Source organism: Pholcus phalangioides, unplaced genomic scaffold (assembly GCF_987345545.1).
Source record: "Pholcus phalangioides strain wild (caught in Gottingen) unplaced genomic scaffold, Ppha-v1.0 ptg000024l_1, whole genome shotgun sequence".
In the NCBI taxonomy this organism is placed as follows: domain Eukaryota; kingdom Metazoa; phylum Arthropoda; class Arachnida; order Araneae; family Pholcidae; genus Pholcus; species Pholcus phalangioides.
This window is the reverse complement of record NW_028301616.1, coordinates 1,493,669-1,516,126: the sequence shown is the minus strand read 5'-3', so window position 1 is coordinate 1,516,126 and position 22,458 is coordinate 1,493,669. Positions and strand designations below refer to the sequence as shown.

At 34.1% G+C, this 22,458-nt stretch overlaps 1 protein-coding gene across 4 annotated transcripts in view; it reads left to right on the top strand.

The window, feature by feature from the left end:
* Window positions 1-566: 566 nt before the first annotated feature.
* The window catches only part of Elp1 (elongator complex protein 1), a 117,326-nt gene continuing 95,434 nt past the window's right edge, over window positions 567-22,458 (top strand). Inside the window, exons 1-11 of one of the 4 annotated variants that reach the window (XM_089251429.1) lie at window positions 567-705; window positions 4,225-4,402; window positions 5,468-5,608; window positions 6,410-6,491; window positions 8,917-8,997; window positions 10,865-10,953; window positions 11,113-11,212; window positions 15,693-15,783; window positions 16,175-16,298; window positions 18,220-18,304; window positions 20,850-21,074. In XM_089251429.1, coding sequence (XP_089107555.1) covers window positions 4,256-4,402; window positions 5,468-5,608; window positions 6,410-6,491; window positions 8,917-8,997; window positions 10,865-10,953; window positions 11,113-11,212; window positions 15,693-15,783; window positions 16,175-16,298; window positions 18,220-18,304; window positions 20,850-21,074 — 1,165 coding nt within the window. In that variant the 5' untranslated portion in view covers window positions 567-705; window positions 4,225-4,255. Of the gene's footprint in view, window positions 706-856; window positions 912-980; window positions 998-4,224; window positions 4,403-5,467; window positions 5,609-6,409; window positions 6,492-8,916; window positions 8,998-10,864; window positions 10,954-11,112; window positions 11,213-15,692; window positions 15,784-16,174; window positions 16,299-18,219; window positions 18,305-20,849; window positions 21,075-22,458 lie in introns of those variants that run through there. The other 3 variants (XM_089251428.1, XM_089251430.1, XM_089251431.1) reach the window with 3 other exon arrangements.

The following is a 22,458-nucleotide window of genomic DNA, read 5'->3' as shown; positions in this document are numbered from 1 at the left end:
AGTGTCCCAGTTTTTCCCGTATTTTACACGAAGCCTACTTGAATTTTCATTCTTTATTGAAGTCAAAGATTAAAATTATTTTTCAACTCATAAATTATATTATGATAATTACAACTATATATCAGAATATTAACCTCCCACATTTGTCTTGGTGAGCATTGTTTTTCGAGGAATTCATTTTAATCCACTGCAATTTGCAGCAATGCTTCATTTTCCGCCATTGTGATTTTTCCGTCATTTCAATAATATTTGGCAACTTTGTTTGGCTTTGGCAATAATTGCCGTTTATTATACCGTATTTGAATTCCAATTTCCCGTATTTCTCTCTAGGAAATATGGTCAGCTTTAGTATTAACCCAAGTCTTCCACACAAAGTAACGACCGGTTCCAGAAGAACCAGCACCACACTAGAAATATATTTATTAAGCCGGGTTTTCCTAGGAGTAGAGTTTCTGCTCCGTGAGCAACGGGAAAACGCTGATTGGTCAGAAAACTTGAATTTCAGCTTTTTAATCAATCAGCGTTTTCACGCTGCAGTAATTTTACTCCTAGGAAAACCCGGCTTTAGTGAAGAACTCACTCCCGCTCCTCTGTGATTGGTGGAGTTTACTAGGAAATGTCCGATTTATAGCTCCCTAGTGACTTGGTAAACATCTTCACAACACCACCTGAGAAATATCGATTTACAATTTCCTTCACGGAAAGGTAAAGAGAAATAGAGTAAAAAATATTTTTTTTAAAACAGAATGCTTAATTTTCAATAATTTGGATAATTTAGGATATCAATAAACATATACCACATCAATCTAAATTTCATAGGAATCAAGAACTAATTCCAAACAGATTCTTAATCAGAAGTTCATCACACTTTGTTTACAACCAAAACGTGGTCCAATTTAATGCCGAAAACTGTTAGTTCTTTTTTAATTTAATTGATGAGTTCCATTGATTATAAATCTCAATTCATCCATTAAATGTCATTGTGTAGGAGCGTTAGGTTATTTGTTATTCAATTCTATTTCGTAAACTTTATATACTAATGATTTATAATTTTAACTAATGATGTGAACACAAGCGAAGTAATCGTAACAAGCTTTGTTTTTAAACTTATCATGATGGTATTAAGGATTCTGAAATTATTTGAACGAAATGTAATTCGAAATGCAAGCAATATGTAAATTTAAACAAACGCTTTGTTTGTTGCACTAATTACGGGATTTTCCTAAAGACTTTGTAAACTAACTAAACAATTTGTCGAGATCGAAAGCAGAGTACATGAATAAAATCACGGTTAAATCACTTGATTTTTTAAAAGAAATAGATTTAAATCAGAAATTTTAATTTTTCCTTTATATAACTTCAATGATAACGAAGTAAAATAACCTGGTATGGTATACATGATACTGATATGTGGTAAAATTTATGATTGAAAGGAGTATAGAAGATCTTTAGGGGTAAATATAGACTTCAACTTAATCCCTAGATAGAGTACAGACAGAAAGCTGTTCTATTGATTATGTGCATGGAAAAAATTGTAGAAAAATATACGGAGCTAAACTATGTATTATCACTGCGGCACCAAGGTTCCCCTGATTAAAAAATGGAGAAATCATTCTTGTTTAAAGCCTTGGATTTTCAAAATAATAGATGTTGCACCTATAGATGCTGGAATCTAGGGGCTGAGACCATTTGAGGTCCCCCAATAAATTTTTTGAAGGGGCTGAGCCCCCAATAATTTCTGAAAAAACAATGCAATGCACCTTCCTCCTCCTGTGTACGCCGCTTCAGTCCCATTTATACAGGACCACCAGCAACTTTTTCAGCCTCTCCAATGTTTTATTCACGTTAGCGCCTCTGGTTGTACCAAAATGAATATCATTGGGCTTTAGTCTTTTCGGCCAATTCCCAATGTACGGTTTAATGTTTTGTTGCCAAATTTTTGTATGCGCCAAAACAGAGATACGCTGTCAATATATTCTTCCAGGTCCCAAAACGTTGATGGTGCCACTGCGCCTGATTTTCTTTTCCAGCTTATTGATGCCATTTCATTTCTTTCGCTTATTTATTTTTGCTTTTTCTGTGCCATTTTTTCATGCTATTTCCTGTTTTTTTCCCTCTACGTTATGGCAGATCGCATAGATTTAATGTATTTGCACTGGCTGCAATTTGAAGGGCAGAGAAGCTTTATCGACTTCTGTATGAAGATGGGCCTTTCAATTGTTTTTGAGTGTTTGGGCAGTAACCGTAGCTCATAGCACCATGCCATAGCTTTCGTGGTGGTCAGAGGTCAATATTTTCAGATTCTGGGGCCAGGGGGCTCCTCCCCAATCGGTGCGAGGAGCAAAGCGATGTCCGAGCATAGCAAGAGCATGCAAATGCCTTTGGGTGGCAAAGCCATTTGCAGGCCATACGAAGTACGGCCTACAGGAGTTTAGATTTTCATTGATTAAATATAACTATTATTATTAATATATTTAATATATATCTAAATTTTTTTTTTATTTCAACATGTTTTTAATCATTTTTGGATATTCGGGCAGTAACCCCAGTGCCAAAGCGGGTTTGACGATAAAAAAAGTTACAAAATTGCAGTATACCGTATATTAAGAATTTACTGCATCAACTAAAAAATCATTCTATTGAAAAAATTGTTTTTTGAACAATTGATGCATGCATTTCTGGCTTGCATGGTGTTTCTTAATTTACACATTTTTATTCTTTCACAAATTAATTGATTTTGGTTTAAAAAAACGAGCAAACTCAAAATTTTAAAATGAAAAGTAAAAAATTTGGTCAGTTGATGCTGAATGGCCCTTTGTTTGCACATTGAGTGAATCAAGATACCTGCACCATATGTGTGATACTGAGTTGCTACCAGGCATGCACTTTAATAGGGCGGGAGCACTCATGAATAAAAGCACAACAAAAATGTTAATCCAAATCTATGAAGTTAATTTGTACTTAACAACCTTTCATGGACAGCATAAATACAGATTTTTGTTCACATTTTTTGCTTGTAGTTAATTCATTAACGCTTAATTAAATTTGAGCAATTAAAAGAAAAAAGCACTTGGGTGATATGAAAATATTCATTCTTTATGATTAGCAAGATTTGTTTTAATAATAATAAGCAGTCAGTTAATTAAAATAAAATAAAAACTTGAAATAAAAATACTTACCTTGATTGAAAGTACAGTAACACCCGATTACCTGAGCTAATTTTGACCGGACTTGCCTCAGATGACACAGACCTCACAAAATTTCGTGGTTAAATGAAATATAGTCATTTATGGCCTTTTTTATTTCTTTTGACATTTTTTATGCAAACGAGGTTAAAGGAATGTTTGGGAATTGAAATAATTGAAAATTGCGTTGTTTATATCTGCTTTGTGCAGCAGAAGTAGACAGGGCGTCTAGTGATTCTTTGTGTTTTCTGAAAGAATATTATAATGTCTGTTAGCCATTTCCTCTTCATTTTAGTTGATTTCTTTGAGTATGGTAACTTCCTATATGACTCCGACCCTCCATGGGCTAAAATTGGCTAAAGTAGGTAGAGCTTGGTCGTGTTTGGTTTGTAAGAAAGAAATTATAGGCCCTATGGGAGCAAGGCTTCTGCTTCTAATATTTGTAATTTTTCTACTTGTAGAAGGCGTACCATAGATGGATCTTTGTCACTGATGTAACCAATCCATTGCTGATTTAAACTAACGAAGCCCTTGCTCTGTGTTGCTGATAATGAACTTGTCATCTACCTCTCTAATGTATACAATAGTTATAGTATAATTCCCTTTTTGGCGATGTGTTCGCAATTTTTTCTTTAGCGAGAGAAACGTTTGAAAGCAAGAAAAAGTCTATTAAGAAGACACCAATAAATAAGGCAAATATATGAAAAATGTAAAAAAATCCTAATGCACCAATGGGTGTCATCTTAAAAGGTTAGTGGTTAAATATCTTTCCTCAAAAGACAACACCCATTGGTGTCAAAATGCATTTTAATTTTTTTTGTGTTTTTCGTGTATTTGCCTTATTCATTGGTGTCTTAATATTCTTGGGCAAAGTTGATCAACTCTTCCAAAACAAAAGTCACCACTTTTGTCATGCTTTGTTAGTGTATAGTGGACACAAAATATCATGATTACATGCATAATAGGCTGAATACATAGTTCATATCACATAAATTGTATACCTACATCTTTTTAACGTTATATGAATGATTTCTTTTAGTTTAGAACTTTGATGAGAGTGAAGCAAGAAAATGAAAAATCTTCAATTGCAATTTTCTACCTGCGTTTCCAACAATTACTTGAAGAATGCAAAGGCCATGTGCTGTAATGCAGACTCTGAAGTTCTGTATTTTGCTGACTGCAGTACCATTTATTGTTTACCGAAAGATTCAAATGAGGTAATATAATAGCCTATTCTCTTGAATGATTCTTTTATCTCATTCCTATAAAGAATGAGGAATAAAGTATAGGATCGCAGTCTAATTAGTCTACAAAATATGGGGTGACTGACGAGTGATAAAAATGATAATTTTGTATGGTTAATTTTAAATATATAGGTTACCATTTTATCGTCAATTTTCAGTTTTAGATTACACGGAAACAGTGATATGTTGTCATCAGTCTCCCTGGAACTGAAATATAGGCTGTATGTTTTGGGTGTTTCTGTCATCTTGCCTGTAATCTTAGCGTATAGCATCAAATCGTATCTGACAATGAAAAAAAGTAGTTGCCAAATGGTGGTATGCCCCCTATATTAGGAATTTATCTTTCGTAAATACAAACATTGTGGTCATTTGCATGTTTTAAATAACTTCAATAAATAGTTTGCATAAATCATAATGAAGACTCCACCTACAACCTGAACTTTTTTGGAAAAAAAAATGTTTTGTCTCTGAAGCGATTTGAAACGGGCTGTGTCTGGTCTTTCAGTGTAAACAACAAAACAAAGATCTCTGCTCAGTAACATGGGCACATTGTGTGTTCTGAATAACGGATCTGTTTCTGTGAAAAGGATCATTAATTTTACGGAAAATGAAACAACTTAGTTCATTATATTTGATTTATGATATCATTAGTTTGTATTGTGAAGGGCCTACTTTTCAAATCCATAATTTTGTGAAGAGTCTGTTTTTTTTATCCATAATTAGATAAGGTAAAATTATCTATAATTAATTCAGATCCATAACAGTATTGAGTTTTGTGAAAGTCTGGAAAATGTACCCGAATTTCGGCTGCACAGACCCCTGAACAAGTTCAATTTTTTTAGTTTTCAATGTTTGAGTTTTTTGGTATTCATAGATTTTGTTCTATTTCACTTTCACAAGTGATTCATTTGTTCTTTTTTTGTTGTTGCCGTTAACTATTATATATGTTGGAAGAAATTATATATATATCAACATTGTATGGCATGAATGAAAGAATTATGTTTCATCATCCAATTAATATTCTTCATTTTTCTCAAGGTTTCATGCATCCCATTAGATTTGGAGTCTCTGATTCCTGATTGTGATATTGTTGAGATGGATTATATTGTAGAAGCACAACACGTATGCATTACATATTCATGCGGTGATATCATAACTTACAATCCTGCTGAGAAAAAAGTGAGCCATTTCATTTCTCAATTTACAAAAAAATTGAATTTGTTTTAAAATATACAAACAAATAAACAAAGTATGTTTGTTGGAAGTTTTCAAACTTAACTGAAATCAAAAGCCAAAAAGTTATTTCTTCTTTTACTAAAAATAAAGAAAACTATGATACAGAACATTTTCATGAGTGGAATGGCTGGTTGCATCAATATTTAGGAAACTATTCAAGCTAGGTGGAAAAGACTTTTTAAAAAAGGGATAAAAGCTAAAAGAAAAATTTATTTAGTAGTTCACTAGTTTTGCAGAGCCATCGTTAAACAAAGAAGTTTTTCTCTGGCTAAGCGACCCTTGTGAGCAAGGCCTGTTTCTCATAAGTTTGGTCCCTTGGCAAATATGAATTTTGTGGGGGTCTCTTTTATGTAGTCTTCTTTAAGGCAGAGGCATGCACAGGAAAAGGAGGGGCACAGGCTATGCCTAAATTATACAAAAATGTAGCTGTGTTTGGGGCCCTGAGCACATGCCTCGTTTGACCATGAGAGAAACAGGCCCTGCTCATGAGTTTGAGTATTTGACTCAACATTTCCTCAATAATATCTCATGATGATGCCAACTACCGGTGTTCAAGAAATCATTGAGTCAATACTCAGACTCATGATGGTTCTTAAACATAAGATTATCTTATTTAATGTTCTGTTTTAAAGAAAAGTAAACAATTTTTGTATTACCAAGTATATTCTTGTTATATTATTATTCTTATATTATTTACTTTGCAGTGTTTCTCAATCAACTTTCATAAATTATTTTGTCTTCCAGTCAGAATGTGTCGGATCTGTGGAGTCAGGCATCAGTAATGCAGTTTGGAGCCCTAGCAGAGATCTACTTTGTGTTATCACAGGTGAAATACATTTCTTTTTATTTTCAGGAATTCGTACAACCCTGATACATGTCAAGGCAAATTACTACCAGGTTAAGTACTGTAGGAAAAACATGGGTGCATAAAAAGTCTATGTAAACCATGTGTTGGGTACAGTTGATTCCTGTGGAGTCTAATATTAAAACGTGCTATCTGAATTTATATCAAAAGCAGGGCTCGACAAATCCCAGGCCCAAGGTTGCCATGGCAACTAGAAACCGGTATTGGTGCCTAAAATTGTTTTTGTGTACTTAACTAAACTTCATGCTGAGAGCAGCACAAAATGTTTGGAATTTAATTATAAGTTAGCATATCTGCCAACGTATGAATGAGGGTCACTATGCTCTGGAAAAGTCAAAAGAAGCATTATTTTGGATTTTGTTCTTTGGATAAAAATTTTTTTGGTGCTTAAAAAATTGCTCTGGTGCCTAAATTTTCTTTTAAAATTTGTCCATCCCTGATCAAATTACTAAACATTTTGTGCTGCTCTAGCCTGCAATTTAGTTACCAAATATACTTGCGTATAAGCCGACTCCCCCCACTTCAGGACCACCAAAACCGCAATAAATTAAAAACCTGTGTATAAGCCGACCCCAAAAAATCTGTGCATTTCAGAGAAAAAAAATTCTTATATTTTCTGTTTCTTCTAAGGTTTCAAGTTTATGGTAATCCATCAGATCAGTATAAGGGGTGCGGCATCTTCATTTTTATCTTCATTTGGACTGTCATTGCCATTGTCACTTTCAAAGAGGATATTATCTTCAGTTCCGTCCATCGCATTGTTGATGCAACACTTTTTGAAGGATTGGATGATAATTTTGGTGGAAACAGAATTCCACGCCTCATATACCCATTGACACACTAAGCTAATGTCAGGTTTCTTCAAGGCATTACTGTTTGTAGTTTCTCTATCATTGGAACTCCTATATTCGATCCACAAATTCCTCAAATAGTCTTTGAGAGGCTTGTTGATGCTCATATCTAAAGGCTGTACAATCAACATTAGCCACCACCAGCCAATGATGTTTTCGATTTCTTTGCCTTGGCTTTGACATTATCAGTTCTGTGGGGTTTGAACATATCCCATACCAATAATGCCGGTTTATTTCCGCTCCAAAAATGACTACTGATTGCGGGGGGGTCGATATTTTCTCATCAAAAACTGACCCGAGTATAAGCCGACCCTCCCCCCACTTGGGGAATGAACTTTTCCACAAAAAAACTCGGCTTATACACGAGTATATACGGTAAGTACACAAAAAAATTTTAGGCACCAATACCAGTTTTTTAGTTGGCATAGCAACCTTGGGCCTGGGATTTGTCCAGCCCTGCTTTTGATATAAGTCAAATTACTTTGATCGGGGGATTTACATCATCTGAATATCAAAGTAGGTATTTTATTATGAAAATAAACTTGAAACAGATTATGTAGTTAAATGATGTTCATGGTATATAAAAGTTTGAATGTTTTCATGTTATTAAAGGAGGATCAAAATGTAAGTTTAAATTCCACTGATAACATAGTGGTGGTTGCTTAAAGTTAGTTTTATGTGGTTTTTCCAGCTTTTAGGTGTGAATGGGAGTCAATTTCTTATTTAAAAATGTCTCCACTGAGAGCAATCAGGCCTATGACATTTGAAATTCATGCATAATACAACAAGCAAAATAACCTTCCAAGTTGTTTGCTTCTGAATTCAGTAGTCGGATTGCAGTACTTCTTGAACACATAACAGGCATTCCACAGAACAAACAAAAGTATAGAACACATGTACAGTACATTCTGATGTGCAAAAATTTGTTAGAACTTCCTCAGAGGAAAAGAATAATGTTTGCCGGTTGCAGTTTAGCAGTAGTAAAGCAACTTGAAGACTTTCTGTTGATGCTAATCACTAGCGTTATGGGAACCCATTAAGGAGAAATATTGAACTCATTTTTAAATGGTCTTCGATTATAACATTCTTGTACACCTCGTATCATGGAATATTTTCTAGCTCATATATATATATCAAATTCCTAGTTAAGAGCAACACTGTTCTAGGCTGTTATCAAATCAGGGAAATGGGTAATAGTTTCAAGAATGTGTTTATCCTTTTCCTTCCCAATCAAAAATATCAGCAAGAATGCAAAATTTTATACTAATTTGTTTAAACTACAGTCAAATTCCGTAAAACGGAATTTGACAAATACTGTTATAGTGAAATTCTCGTTTTAATGAACATGAAATTTTGTAATGAAATGATTTCTCCGGTCTCTTGGAGTTCGTTATAATGGGATTTGACTGTATTTAAACTCTCTAATCTTAAACAACATTTACAAAGAGATATTGCTTTCTGAAATGTAATAGCGAGTTCTGCTCATTCTGTTTTATTGTTACCTAATCTTGTGATGTCTTACTTATCCATGACAGGCCACAACACATTTATTCTGATGACCATTATCTTTGATGCTCTTGTTGAGAGTGACCTTCATCCTTTAGAATATGGGGAGAGTATGTTTCTTTTCTTTTTTCTTTCAAACTCACTGAAATTATTATTTTTCCGTCATTTATTGAAGAGCTTTCCAAACATTTGAGTCTAATTGATAATTTACTTCCACAATAGTATACTGTATTATAACATGTTTAAGGAATGTCCTTAAAATTAAAAAAAAAGTTGAAAAGATATATGTCTACCACTATCCATAAATGAGAAACCTCTCCTATTTTTGGGATTTAATTTTTGACAAAAAGAAAGTTCCTTATGCACGTTAAAATATGGTAATCAATGCAATTTTTGTGACATCACTTGCATGTGTGTGTGTTAAAAAGCATAAAATCCACACTGATATAGGCAAGTTTTTGGCTTTTCAAGCAGTATAATTTACTGAATTTTACATTTTTTATAAAATCTATATAATTCCATTTTATAACAAGCAAACTCTATCATAGTGAGAATGTACAAAATGGATCCAAAACAAAAAGAAAAATATTATATACCAGCTGAGGGATTTATTGTGGTGAAGGATATTGTTTTATCGAGAAGAGTTTGTGATGACTCTTAATTCATAGAGGCAATCTGGCTTCGGTGATTAGAGACATTAATTCTTGATTAAAAAATATAATTTTTTATTTACATTTTTAGATACTAATGGGACCTAACGGATGTTTACATGCTTCAGTGTTTACTGATCCACTGACTGTTCTTCTTTTCCCTCATGTGTGCGCACACACAGATCGTCCGTGACGTCACTGCTCTTAGTTCTTTTTCATTGGAGGTGGCACCATAAGTTTAACATTAGACTATGGAAGTTCCAAACAAGATTAGAGAAAATATTGTGCAGAGGGTTTATCATTGTGGTGATTAAAGTCAGAGTGGTGCGAGTCGATTCATCCTTGTTTTTAGGAAAAAAGGTTTTACTAAAATTTTTATTCATAGAATCCCATGTTAAAAATTTTATTTCAAAATCTAGTGGAAAACTATTGAGAAAATACATAGGGAGATATATGTCCTCTCTATTTGTTAATATAAGATTCCTCAAAAGACTCTTTATGTGGAGATGATTATTTTAGGAAGAAAATTCATTGCTGCCTCCTCGAGAATTCAAACCCTGGTCTCTTGTTTGCCAGATGAGTGCTTTACCCCCTAAGCTATGGAAGTAGATACAATATTTCTTCCCTGGACAGTATATATATGTTGAATGGCTCTATACATGAACAGTGGCAGTAATCAACTTAAAGCTTGTGAATGACATATGGCCACCAGATGGCGACATATAGGTAGAGTAACATGTCCTCTACACTTGTTAATACAAGATTCCTCGAAAGACTGGCTATATGGATATAATTCATCTCCATAATTGAGAAATTAGTTTGAGGAAAAGGTTTTTACTATAGAATTTTTTCATAGAGTCCCATGTTAAAAATTTTGTTATTTCAAAATTTAGTGGCAAACTGTTGAAGCTGAGACTTAGTTCATTTTTTCTTTCAATAGTTTAGCACCTCTAAATTGCAGTTCTGGACAGTCAGAATTTTTGATAAAGTGACTTACACCACTCTGACTTCAATCCCCTCCCCCATATCAAGTATCATTGATAACAATGTTTCACCATAACCATTTTGTTTAAATTTTATTTATTTTTCCCATCGATAGACTTTTTATCCAGAAAATTCACCATTATTTTTTTCCCACTCATGTGTTAAGTTTCAGTATAGTTCACCAGGATTCCACTGATGTTTTGATTCTTCATACAGCAAGGCAACTTGAACAATGTCGATTTGAAATGTGCAAAAATCTATATTGATTTTCTATCTATCTGTTAAAATTATTTTACCCCTCTCATGTTTAGGTAAATGCTTAATTTCTGCATTTGAATTACAGAAAATCCAGTCTCTATTGGTTGGGGTTCAAAAGAAACACAATTTCACGGATCTGAAGGAAAAGGAGCTGCAAAAGTTAAATCTGCATCTGTTAGTGATTACCATTTCCCAATTATAAATTTTTGTGTATAATTTTTTGAAATCACTAATGTTCCTTTGTATTTTATTATTTATGCATTATTATTAAAAATGGCATTGTGTCAAACATAACACAAAATATCAATGTCCCACTGAATTTATATATTACAGATTCCACATCCAGCAGTCCCGTGGGATGACAAGAAGTATAGAATCAGTTGGAGAGGAGATGGGGAATATTTTGCCATTTCAGCTATTGACAAAGAATATGGTATACATATAGATGATAATACTTTGTATGATTTGTTATGTGCAGGGTAGTAAGGAAAGTTCCTAGGCCACATTTTACTTGCGAAGCATTGATCCTAGAGGCGTACTCCAGATTGGAAAAACTATTCAAATAACGTGTATATAGACCGCAGATACATCATTCATATTGCAAAGGATTGTATACTTATTAAAATACAAAAACAAACTTTTTATAAAGACACCCCCTATTCTCAAAAACCAAATTAGAAAGTTGCCCTGTCTCTTCTGAGGTACAAAAAATCCACATTTGTAAGTGCTGAGGGAATTTATAAGTGCAGTGAATTTCTAATTCATTGAGATATTTGAATTCAAAAATTGGAAAAGAACAACAAAAACGAATGGACTTATGGATGTTGTTCTTTTTCTAATTTATGCTTTTCTTTCCCAATTTTTCGTCCTATTTTTTAATTCAAATATCTCAGGAATAAAAAGTGGAAAATCTACTTAGAAACGTGGAACTTTTTTTATTAGCTTCAGAAGAGACATTGCATCAGCAATTTGGTTTTTGAGGACAGGATGTCCATATAAAAAGAAGTTAGTTTTTATGTTTTAATAACTAAACAACCCTCTTGCAATATATATGTATCTAAGGCTCTATACAGTATTTGGATACTTTTTTCTTTTTGCCTCTAGGATACACGGTTTGTCAGTAAAATATGACCTAGGAACTTTCACTGCCCTTTATAGAGTATGTTTGAGAATTTTCTGAATTTTTAAACCTTGTACAAAAAATCAAAGAGCAATGGTTCAGTGTGTTACTGCATTCTTTTTGAATAATTTTTGTTTTAGTGGTGCTACTCAGAAGAGATGGGGCAGGGAGTGACTAGACTAATATCATTGTATTTACACATTTTTATTACTCTTTATAACATATAGGGGAACCCCAATATTGTAATTATCCCTATTAGGGCCATAACTAGGAATTTTTCCGCTTTCACAACTTTAAAATTTGATAATTCTATAATGGTGTTCTTTGTTCCTACCTAAAACTGCTGCCCAGGACAGTTGTCACCCCCTGCCCTTCTTGTTCCGGCGCTGATCCTTATGCATATAATTGAAAGTTATTTCAATGTCAATGCTTCATAAAATCTGACCAAACTTACTGACCCTTTATGATGCACAATACTTTTATTTTCTCACATTCCTTGTAGCCAGATCATGATTTTTTGCGTTATTTATTGCATTTCTCAATCAAAAGCTGAAATCTTCTGTTAGCAATTGCCATGTGTTTCTCTAAGCCTATGTTAAGCTCATCAGTTGTAAATGTTTTTATTGTGCAAGTCTAATAACTTGTGGACATCTTTGCTATAATAATTTCAAAATACAATCGCTTTGCAACCCGGACAATTTCTTTTATTCCCTGAGTAACTTGATCACTTTCTTGTCACAGTTTTCATCTCACATAAACAAAAAAAAGAACAAACAATTATCTCACAGACACCATTTAAGGTTTTCTAACAAATTTTTTTCTTCAAAATTCTTTGATACAGTTGATAATTTAGCCGCATAGCTTCATTCAAACATCCAATTTAACTTTGTGAATGGTGTTTCCTTTGAATATCTTGATATATGAATATATCAGTTCAAATGAACTACACTGCTCAAAACAATTAGGGGAACACATGGTTTTAACAAAATTACACAAAGATGTATACCGATAAGTAACATAAAATGAATCATCCATAATTTAATGCCTAGCAGGAAACGGAAGAAGAAAACTTCATATGCAAATCAAAGTTCATGACGTCAAAAACCAGAAAAAGGAGATAAGGGCAGAAATCGGGATGTTGCAGAAACGTCTTTTTTACTTCCGTAACTGTGAAATTCGATTGCGCAGTATTTTTTTTTTGAGACAAGGTGACTTGAGGATGTCTCAACAACGTGATTTACCGGAATCCATGGCATGGCGTGTTATAGGCAGACTGGAATCCGGGCAAACACAACGTAGTGTCGTGACGCTGTTGGAGTCGCCAGAAGTGTTGTTGCAAGGCTGTGGAATCGATTCCAAGAAACAGGAAATGTTAGACGTCGACCAGGGCAAGGTCGGCCACGCGGCACTACAGCAACTGAAGACCGGTATGTACGGTTAACAGCTCGTAGAAACAGAACAAAGAATGCTACGCAGCTGCAAACACGGTTGCTCTTGGCAACAGGACGAAGGGTGTCCAGCCAAACAGTACGCAATCAGCTTCATGAGGGAGGGCTCTATGTGCGACAACCCAGCATAACTACCCAGGATTCTGGTCTGGCGAAATCGGTGCAATCAATACACAAAGGAGAGAGACAAATTATTTCTAAGAAATTTTTAGTTTTATCAAAAGTAAATTTATTGATTCTTTAACAATTAAATAAGTTAGGAATAACAGAATTTTTTCTCAATTTTCATACCGTGCACCAATGCAAGTCCGTTGTCTCATCAATCTAGTCCGACTGCAGGAGTTAGGCGATCTTTATCGGATCACACGTGCCGTGACGTCATCGACCTTTGGAGGAAGGTCACGATCAGAGATGAAACCTCACGTGGCGGGAAGAGCTGCAAACACAACGGCAGAGATGACGATCGGAAGCAATGATCGATGCGGAACCATTCATCGACCTTGTCGGAAGGTCACGACCCGAAGCGGGAAGAGCTGCAAACTCGACGGCCGGAAATGACGATTGGAAGCGATGCGGAACCATAAGACGGACAGATGAATGATGACAGGAACCGGGACCGACAACAATTGACTAGAGATGTGGCATGATGGGTCCGGAACCAGCCGCCGATGTAATAGCAACAGAGAGTTGAACTATTTCATACTTCAGATGACTCACCCAAAGGCGACCACCTTCACCTAAAGTGATGTATTTTGAGTTGAAAGGCGAGAACGAATGCGGCTTAATGCGAAGTGGCGGCGGGAATTTATACCTATAAAAGGAAATACGGAACGATCCAACTCTTGGGACCGACCATCTCAGAAAAATACACATCAGAGCACAGCCAATAGGAAAATACAACATCTAATTTACATAAATAAATAACAATAGATTTTTTATAGGAACTTTTGCAAAAATAAGAAGGGTAACAACAAATTAAAATGGCGATGTGATCAAGATCGCACATTTTATCGGACTATGAACAATGAAAATATCACAGACTAATTGAATTAACCGTGCACGGTTATAAAAGGTAAGATAACAAATTCTATTAAAGATTATACAATTACAACTATAGAAACATGTTTCAAAAATAAGAGATAGAGGCAGGTTTGGCAAATTCCCCTAAGGTTCCCAACTATTGTTACATATGCACGTAGGCCAATGGTCTGCATTCCGTTGACCCCACGCCACCGTGCGGCCCGAAGAAGATGGGCTGCTGAACATTGAGATTGGAAGCAACATGATTGGAGGCAAGTGCTGTTTACAGACGAGTCCCGATTCAGTCTGGAGTGTGACACCCGACGTGTTCTGGTATGGAGGGACAGGGGCACTCGAAATAACCCTGCATTCTTTCGTGAAAGGTCACAATACAGACGAGCTGGTTGGATTGTATGGGGTGGAATCAGCATAGGCGGACGTACGGACCTGCATATCATTCGGAATGGCACTTTGGCGGCCCAAAGGTATGCAGACGAGATACTGCGACCTCATGTCATCCCTTACGCTGGAGCCATTGGCCATTCCTTTGTTTTCCAGGATTATAATGCTCGACCGCATAGAGCTCGTCTGGTGGAGAACATGCTTGAAGCTGAAACAATACAGCGTATGGAATGGCCAGCGTGCTCTCCTGACCTGAATCCAATCGAGCATGTTTGGGACAAGCTCGGACGACGCATTGCTGCGCGACCAAGGCCGCCTGTTACTGTTTTGTTGCCCTAAATCATCTTTTCATGTTTTTTCCATATTTTCAAAGAATTAAAGCTTAATTCAAAATTTTTTTACGTCTTTTTTCTGTATTGCGCATTGATACATGTGTACTATCCATTGTATGCCAATACGTGGCTGTCTCGCACGGTTTTCTTCACTTTTTTGCTTGCTCCCCTAATTGTTTTGAGCAGTGTACTTGTATGAGGTAAGAAAACACGTTTTGACTGGTGGTCAAAATTAATACTTCTAAGTGCATGACTAATAACGAGCATGAATTCAAACTCTTTTGTTTTAGACTTTTTGATGTCTTAATGGATTAAATAATATTTCTAAAAAAAATTCAAGTAGTATCAACCTATCCAGCCTGGAAATTTGATTTCTAAATCACTGGCAAACCAGCTTTAGATTAAGTTTTCAAATAAGTACTAAAATAAAAAGAGCTTTAGTTGATAATAAAGGTTTCCCCTTCTCCACTTTCCATTGTGTGTATCCCATGAGCAGACACTACTATGATTCGAATCAGTAGATTTAGAAAAAAAAATTAAATTTTATTTCACTGAATTAAATTGATTTTTTAACACCTTTATTTTTTACAGGGTGTCGAAAAATCAGAATATTTAATCAGAATGGTAACTTGCAATATACTGCTGAATTGAGGAATGGATTGGAACAATCATTATGTTGGAGGTAAATAGTAATTCTTTGTCTTGAAAATTTTTGATATGCTGTAAAACCTTTCTAAATCTGCTGAACTGGGACCTAGGGTCAGCTATGTTAATGAGGGAGATATAAATAAATTACATGTACATTGAATCTATTGGGTACTTCATAGAGAGATATTGCATTCCACACACACACAAAAAACTTCATGTTTGATTTATTGAAGGAAACCCTTCATTAAAAATTATATTAAGTACAAAAAATGTAAATTTACTAGGTTTGCTATCTATTTGTAAAATGAACTGATGTGCTAAAATAGTATTGATAGTTTCAGGAACATTAATTTTCCACAGTAATTCCATGGATTTTCTTGCTTTCTGTTCTTATTTGCTTTTAATCTGATTTATTTATTTTTCAGACCTTCTGGTAATCTTATTACATGCTGTCAACAAGAGCCTAATAAGCACAAAGTGATATTTTTCGAGAAAAATGGTCTACAACATGGAGAGTTTGATTTACCTTATCCTCCAAATTCTTTTGCAGTAAGTTATTTTTGTGCACCAAAATTGTGTGATTGAATTTTCAATGAAGTTTAGTTTAAACTTTCTATAATGATAAAGTTAGAATAATTAAGTGGTGCTGTCATGTTAGAATTTTTTTTTGCTCAACAGAATTATCATTTTGATTCAATTTCATCTACAGCTTTCCCTAGTTCCCAGTTATTTTACTGTTTATATTTTTTTGAAGTCGCTCGAAGGAAATGGTAAGAATTACGTAAAAAAAATTTGAATCACCAGTTTCAAATGACTCATTATACACAGTACTGCGCCTGTGATAGGTATAAATGGTTGGTTGGCCTTGATCTGGCCTCATGCCACAGTTGATGGAGACTATTAGTTAACCTGTTCAGTGTTTTTGGCATAATATTACATTGGGAGTGGAATGGAAGAAATAGAAATACCATTCTTTCGCTGCTATTGTTACACCGCTTGTGTGTGTGCCTAACAAGGCAACCATAAAACTTCTCGCGTGAGAGATTAAAAGCACATTCTTTTTTTCACTTAAAGTAATCTTTTTTCCTGCTCATCTTTGTCTGAGGGGATGTACTTTAAAATAAATTTGATTCAAACATATGCCAATGCACTTTTCCTACATACATTTTCTGTTTCCAGAAATCATATGAAATCCTATATAAAATCAAATATAATTCATTATTGACGTTATGTTACGGTTCATTGAGATTTACCTACACTCATTCAGTTCAACTCAGTTGATTAAAAGTTCAGGGGGGACTGCAAAAAAAATCAAATCATGTAAGTGTTCCAATTCACTGTGTTATTTAATGTTTCATCCAGCGTTCAGAGCTTCTTCCCCCCCCCCCTAAATAGAGATGGGTTAAAGCTGCAGCAGCACATGGCCCCGAACTTGGATGGGCTCTGCACTTGTGGAAACATACTACAGAGTACTATTCAATATACATACTACAGTATACCATTCAATATACATACTACAGTATACTATTCAATATACATACTACAGTATACTATTCAATATACATACTACAGTATACTATTCAATATACATACTACAGTATACTATTCAATATACATACTACAGTATACTATTCAATATACATACTACAGTATACTATTCAATATACATACTACAGTTACAGTGTACTATTCAATATACATACAACAGTTACAGTGTACTATTCAATATACAGATTTGATAGTAATCTGTATACATTTCTAAAATCCAAAATGCTCATGAGTTTTTGTTGAAAAAAAGATATACAGTCAATGTTTGTTATAACGACCCTCTATTGTTCCATCAAGAACTGATGCAAGATCAGGTGGTCATTATATCGAATGGAAAAATGAAGGATAGCCATTATTGAGTGGAAACATTTTGAACTTTATCATCTGTCATTATAATGGAATGGTTGTAACGTGGCAGTGTTCTAACAAGCCTCTACTGTACTTATGGAAATTTTGAGAAAAAAGTTTTTTGAAGACATCTGTAAATTTTGTCATATCCTATTTTTACTTTTTTTAAATTTGCTATAGCCATGTAAAATAACACTGTATGGTAAATTTACAAAGTGTCAGATTCAGACATGTTAAATATCTGTTTAACCAGAAATTTTCATGTGGCCACAAAACTTTCAATGGGAATTATACCTGAAATTGCTGCTTGAGAGTAATTGTGAATAGGAACAGCATTGGGTGACACAGTAGATTTGTTAGAAATTTGTCAGAAGAATGTTTACAAGGTGCATGTGTGGTTTAATAGGAATAGCGTTTTTTGAACATGCACATCTCACACAAATACATGTTGTTAGCTTTTATCAATGTAATGCTAGCTCACCTCACAGCATTTGTGTCATTTCCCCCCACTAAAATTAATCTGCGTTTAGAATTTTGTTTTTTATCTTAAGGCCAGTCTTTTTCAATGTTTCAGGTGGAAGAACTTATATGGAACTCAGATTCCTCCATTTTAGCTATTTGGGGACATGAAATAAAAGAACAGAATGCAGACTTTAGTGGTAAAATTGATGGTTTATTTTTGTGCTTAATTTTAAAAAATTTGATGGTCGAAGTTTGAAATTAATCAATAATTTGCTGTTACTATCCAAAGTGAAACAATATCTTTCAAATTAGAGTTCTAAACTCTAAATTGTATAGTATTATTTTAATTGACTGGGGACAAATAAATTATGTTATGTTATGTGGATTAAAAATATTTGAAAAAAGTTAATCTTTTTTTGGAGGGGGGAGAAGAAGAGGATTCCTATAGAAATGCAAAAACTGTGTAGTTGAGGTAAATTTCTTATTTGGTGTGGTTTTGCATTTGAGTTATCTTCAGTGAATGCATGCACAATTATAAACATATACACAATAAAAAGAAAAGTACATGTATATATTTATTCTCATAGTTTATACCGTAGCTTTTTATACTAGAAGTCCTTGCAAAGCCAACCACCTCATTGGGCATTTTGCCTGTTGTGGGGTTGTATTTGTATTTCTATTAAGTTTGAGTCAAATGGAAGTATGAGTATAACCCATAGTATTTTTGTATTGTGTAAGCATGTGTACAAGATCGTAATAAGCAAAGTGAAATATCAAAGAATTCCACACAACATGAAATATAAGAACAATTATATACTCCATCAGTTTTTTTAACATGCAAAAAATCTTGTGAAATATCCTTAAATGAAAGAAAAGAAGGTTGAGTTAAATGGACAAAATAAGTAAGGGAAAAAACTATAAATCAAACTTTAAGGGCTGATGAATTGCAGTTGAATCCTGTTTTAACAAACACCATTATAGCAAAAATCTAATTTCAATGAGCACTTTTCTAATCCCCCAGATAAGTTTACTTAGGAACAATGCAAAAACCTGGAATTCCTTTATAATGGAATTTTGTTTTAACGAAGTGATTTCTCCGTTCTCTTGGAGTTTGTTATGACGGGATTCGACTGTATTATAAAGTGTGGGAAATGAAAATGTTTATAGAGAGATACCACAAAAGGAATTTTGGAATCCCTTACTCATTTCACTTTGCAAGTAAGAGAGATTTCACAAAATCTAGAAAACATTGATTTGCTTTATGCTAATGTTAGCTAAGTTTTAATGTCTGCTTTGGAAAAAGTTTTGACTGATCTCATAAACAAAAATCATAATAAACCAAAATAATAGAAGATGGTGTCTTGAACTACAAAGACAAATCGCAAATCAGACCTATAACAGTCAAAGACAGCATATGTAGTGAAAGTATTTAAATTGTTATACGTATTTCATATTAGCATGGTTATATAAATTAATGTAGTAAGTGAATGTTCAGTTCCTATCATCAAATTTCTGAGCATGTTTAAAAAAGAGCACCTTATTTTGTTTTTATTTTCTATTACTTATTATTATTTTGGGAATAATAGAGCTTTCCTGCATGCCAGGAAAAGACTGCTCCAACATCCAAAAATCTCGAATTTTTCTAGCTGATGTGGGGGATTTTGAAGGTATAATCTGTATAAATATTTTACACAGACTTTTGATAATCCAGCCATATGCTAGTCCAGCCCATCCAGTAATCCTGAATTTTTAGGCAGGTTTTCTTTGTCCCATGGAAGAGGAAAAGATGTCTGTGTGCAGAAGTTTGTTATTTAAATGGGGCTTTTTTTTTCAATTTACTTCCAGTAATCAGGTGATTTCTGTAATCTGGCACACTCTGTTCTGATATGTGTCAGATCAGCAAGAGTCTACTGTATGACAAAATGGTCATGATTTTTTGTTGGAAAAAGAGTATGCATATGGAAATTTTGAAAATAAAAATTAAATTAAAGACATTAGTAAAGTTTGCTACATATCCTAAATTTATGCTTTTTCAGATTTGCTATAGTCATGTAAAATAACATGTACAGTCAATTCACAATGTTTCAGATTCTGACGAGTTAAATATCTGTTTAAGAAGTTTTCATAGGGCCACAGAACTTTCAATGTTATTTTAGTGATGTAATTTTCTCTTAATGCTGAGTTTACTTATTTTAAGTGTTCAAACTCATACCAATTTATTAAAATGAGCACCAGTTTTTAAATCAGCATCTACATACACCATAAAATCATTTAAACTTCTTTGGCAACTTGAAATTATTATTTTTTTGTTCATTAATATAATGAATCATATGACATAAGGCCTAATATATGTCCCTTTCAATGTTGTCAGATGAGCTGTATCAGGTTGTCTTATCATGTTTCTTGAATCGTTTTATAGAGCTAGGTCAGTTAACCTCTGATCGATATATATGTAACTTTTAAGCAAGGAAAATTTTTATATTAAGAGATGGTTTTTTTTCAACCCAAAATATACTGAGAAATTGAATTTTTTGGATGTTATGCCAAAACTAATATTTGTAAAGAAAAGTGATTTCCCAGAGAAGACAAATCACTTTTCTTTCCAAATATTGGTTTCAGCATAACATCCAGAAAATTCTTTGTTATAACTCAAGTTTCAATAGATGTATGCTAAAAATCTTCTGTTTGACTTATATATCAATTATATTATCAATGTTGCTTTTATGTTTCAATATTTTGCAGTTACTATATGGACAGCTAGAAATTATCACTGGTATTTGAAGCAAACTTTAAACTTTGGTAAAGATGGAGTTAAAAGTGTTTTGTGGGATCATGATTGCCCTTATAGGTTGCACATCTTGCTCACTAACGGACGATACTTGCAGTATACCTGGACCTGGTCACATTTCCATAGTCAACCCAATGAGAAGCTGATTGATGATGCGATTGCTGCAGTCATAGATAATAGTAAGTGTTATTAATTGTTCTTAGACATTGAAATGGTGGCTCTTGCTGTTTTTATCGATACAAAATAGGAAGAAGCTTAATATTTTCATGAAAATTCATTTGTGTAGCTAATGTTAGGGAAAATGGTTTGAGTGGAATCTAGAAGACCTAAAATTTGGTGTGACCTCATTATATCTTGTCTTGATATAACGCAGAATCAGATACATTTGATGCTTAATTTTATGAATCTCAAATTTATTAGACTGACACATCTTTATGAACTGGTCCTTTTGGTCATGAACAATATACCATGTCTTCCCCATTAATGAGCTTTTCACTTTACAAACTAATTGTTAAAATCTGTACGATTTCAACAGAAATGAGCATATAGACTGTAATATCTAACTAATGCAGGCACCATCATATATTCTGTGCTGGGTCTCTCTCTATTTTTTAAAATCAAATCCACTTTTGTATACCTGATTGTAGGTCATAGTGTGAATGTGAACCATGTCTTCACATACCTTAGTATTACAGGGCCCCAGTGTATCTATCTTCTTTAAAACTTAAATGATCATTTGATCATTTTTGTCGCACCACTGTCATTTTCGGTCATGAGGGCTAATTAGACCGGGGCCTACCCTATGATTTATTGCTGATTCTGAAGCACCTTTTTTGTACTCACCGAGAGGTTGGTGCACTAACCCCTTGGTGTGGGGACTCCCAGCGGTAGCAATATTTTTCTGTGGTCACTTCGCCGTACTTGTTGTGCCCCTGTGTCAGGAAAGTTTCTGACAAGGATGAACCAGGTATTAAACTCATGAAACCTTTAAACATCCTTTGGTGCTTGAGATGAATATTTTACTGACTTGGACTACTGCGCCCAACATTTAAATGATACAGATGGTCGAAGATGTACGGAGGGGAGAAACTGTTCCTTTTTTAATGGGCAAACTTCAAATCATTAATAATATCGATTCAGCAGTTATTGAATTCACCATCAATTCATGATATGAGCAGTTTTATTTGTTTATTCAATATTGCTTGGCCAAGGCTTATGTAAGGGAATGCAGTGGTGAAGTTTGATAGAGGAGGCGGTTGATACAAAAAAATCGGAAACTGTACAATCAATAATGTTTGATGGGAGGTTGTTCCAATCGGTTTGTAGCGATACTATTGTATAGCAACCAATAGTCCAGCAGATGGCGTTAGTCATCCATGATTGTCGCTGTGAATGCTGCAAGTGTATACTTATATATGTATATGTGTACTACGAACAGAGAGAGTCGAGATTTCGGAATGTCCGGATGTGTTCATACTCGACTGCGATGTAAATAGTAAAGTTTAACCAATAGTAATTTTAATAGTAATAAATTTATATAATGAAGTATATTAAATCAACATA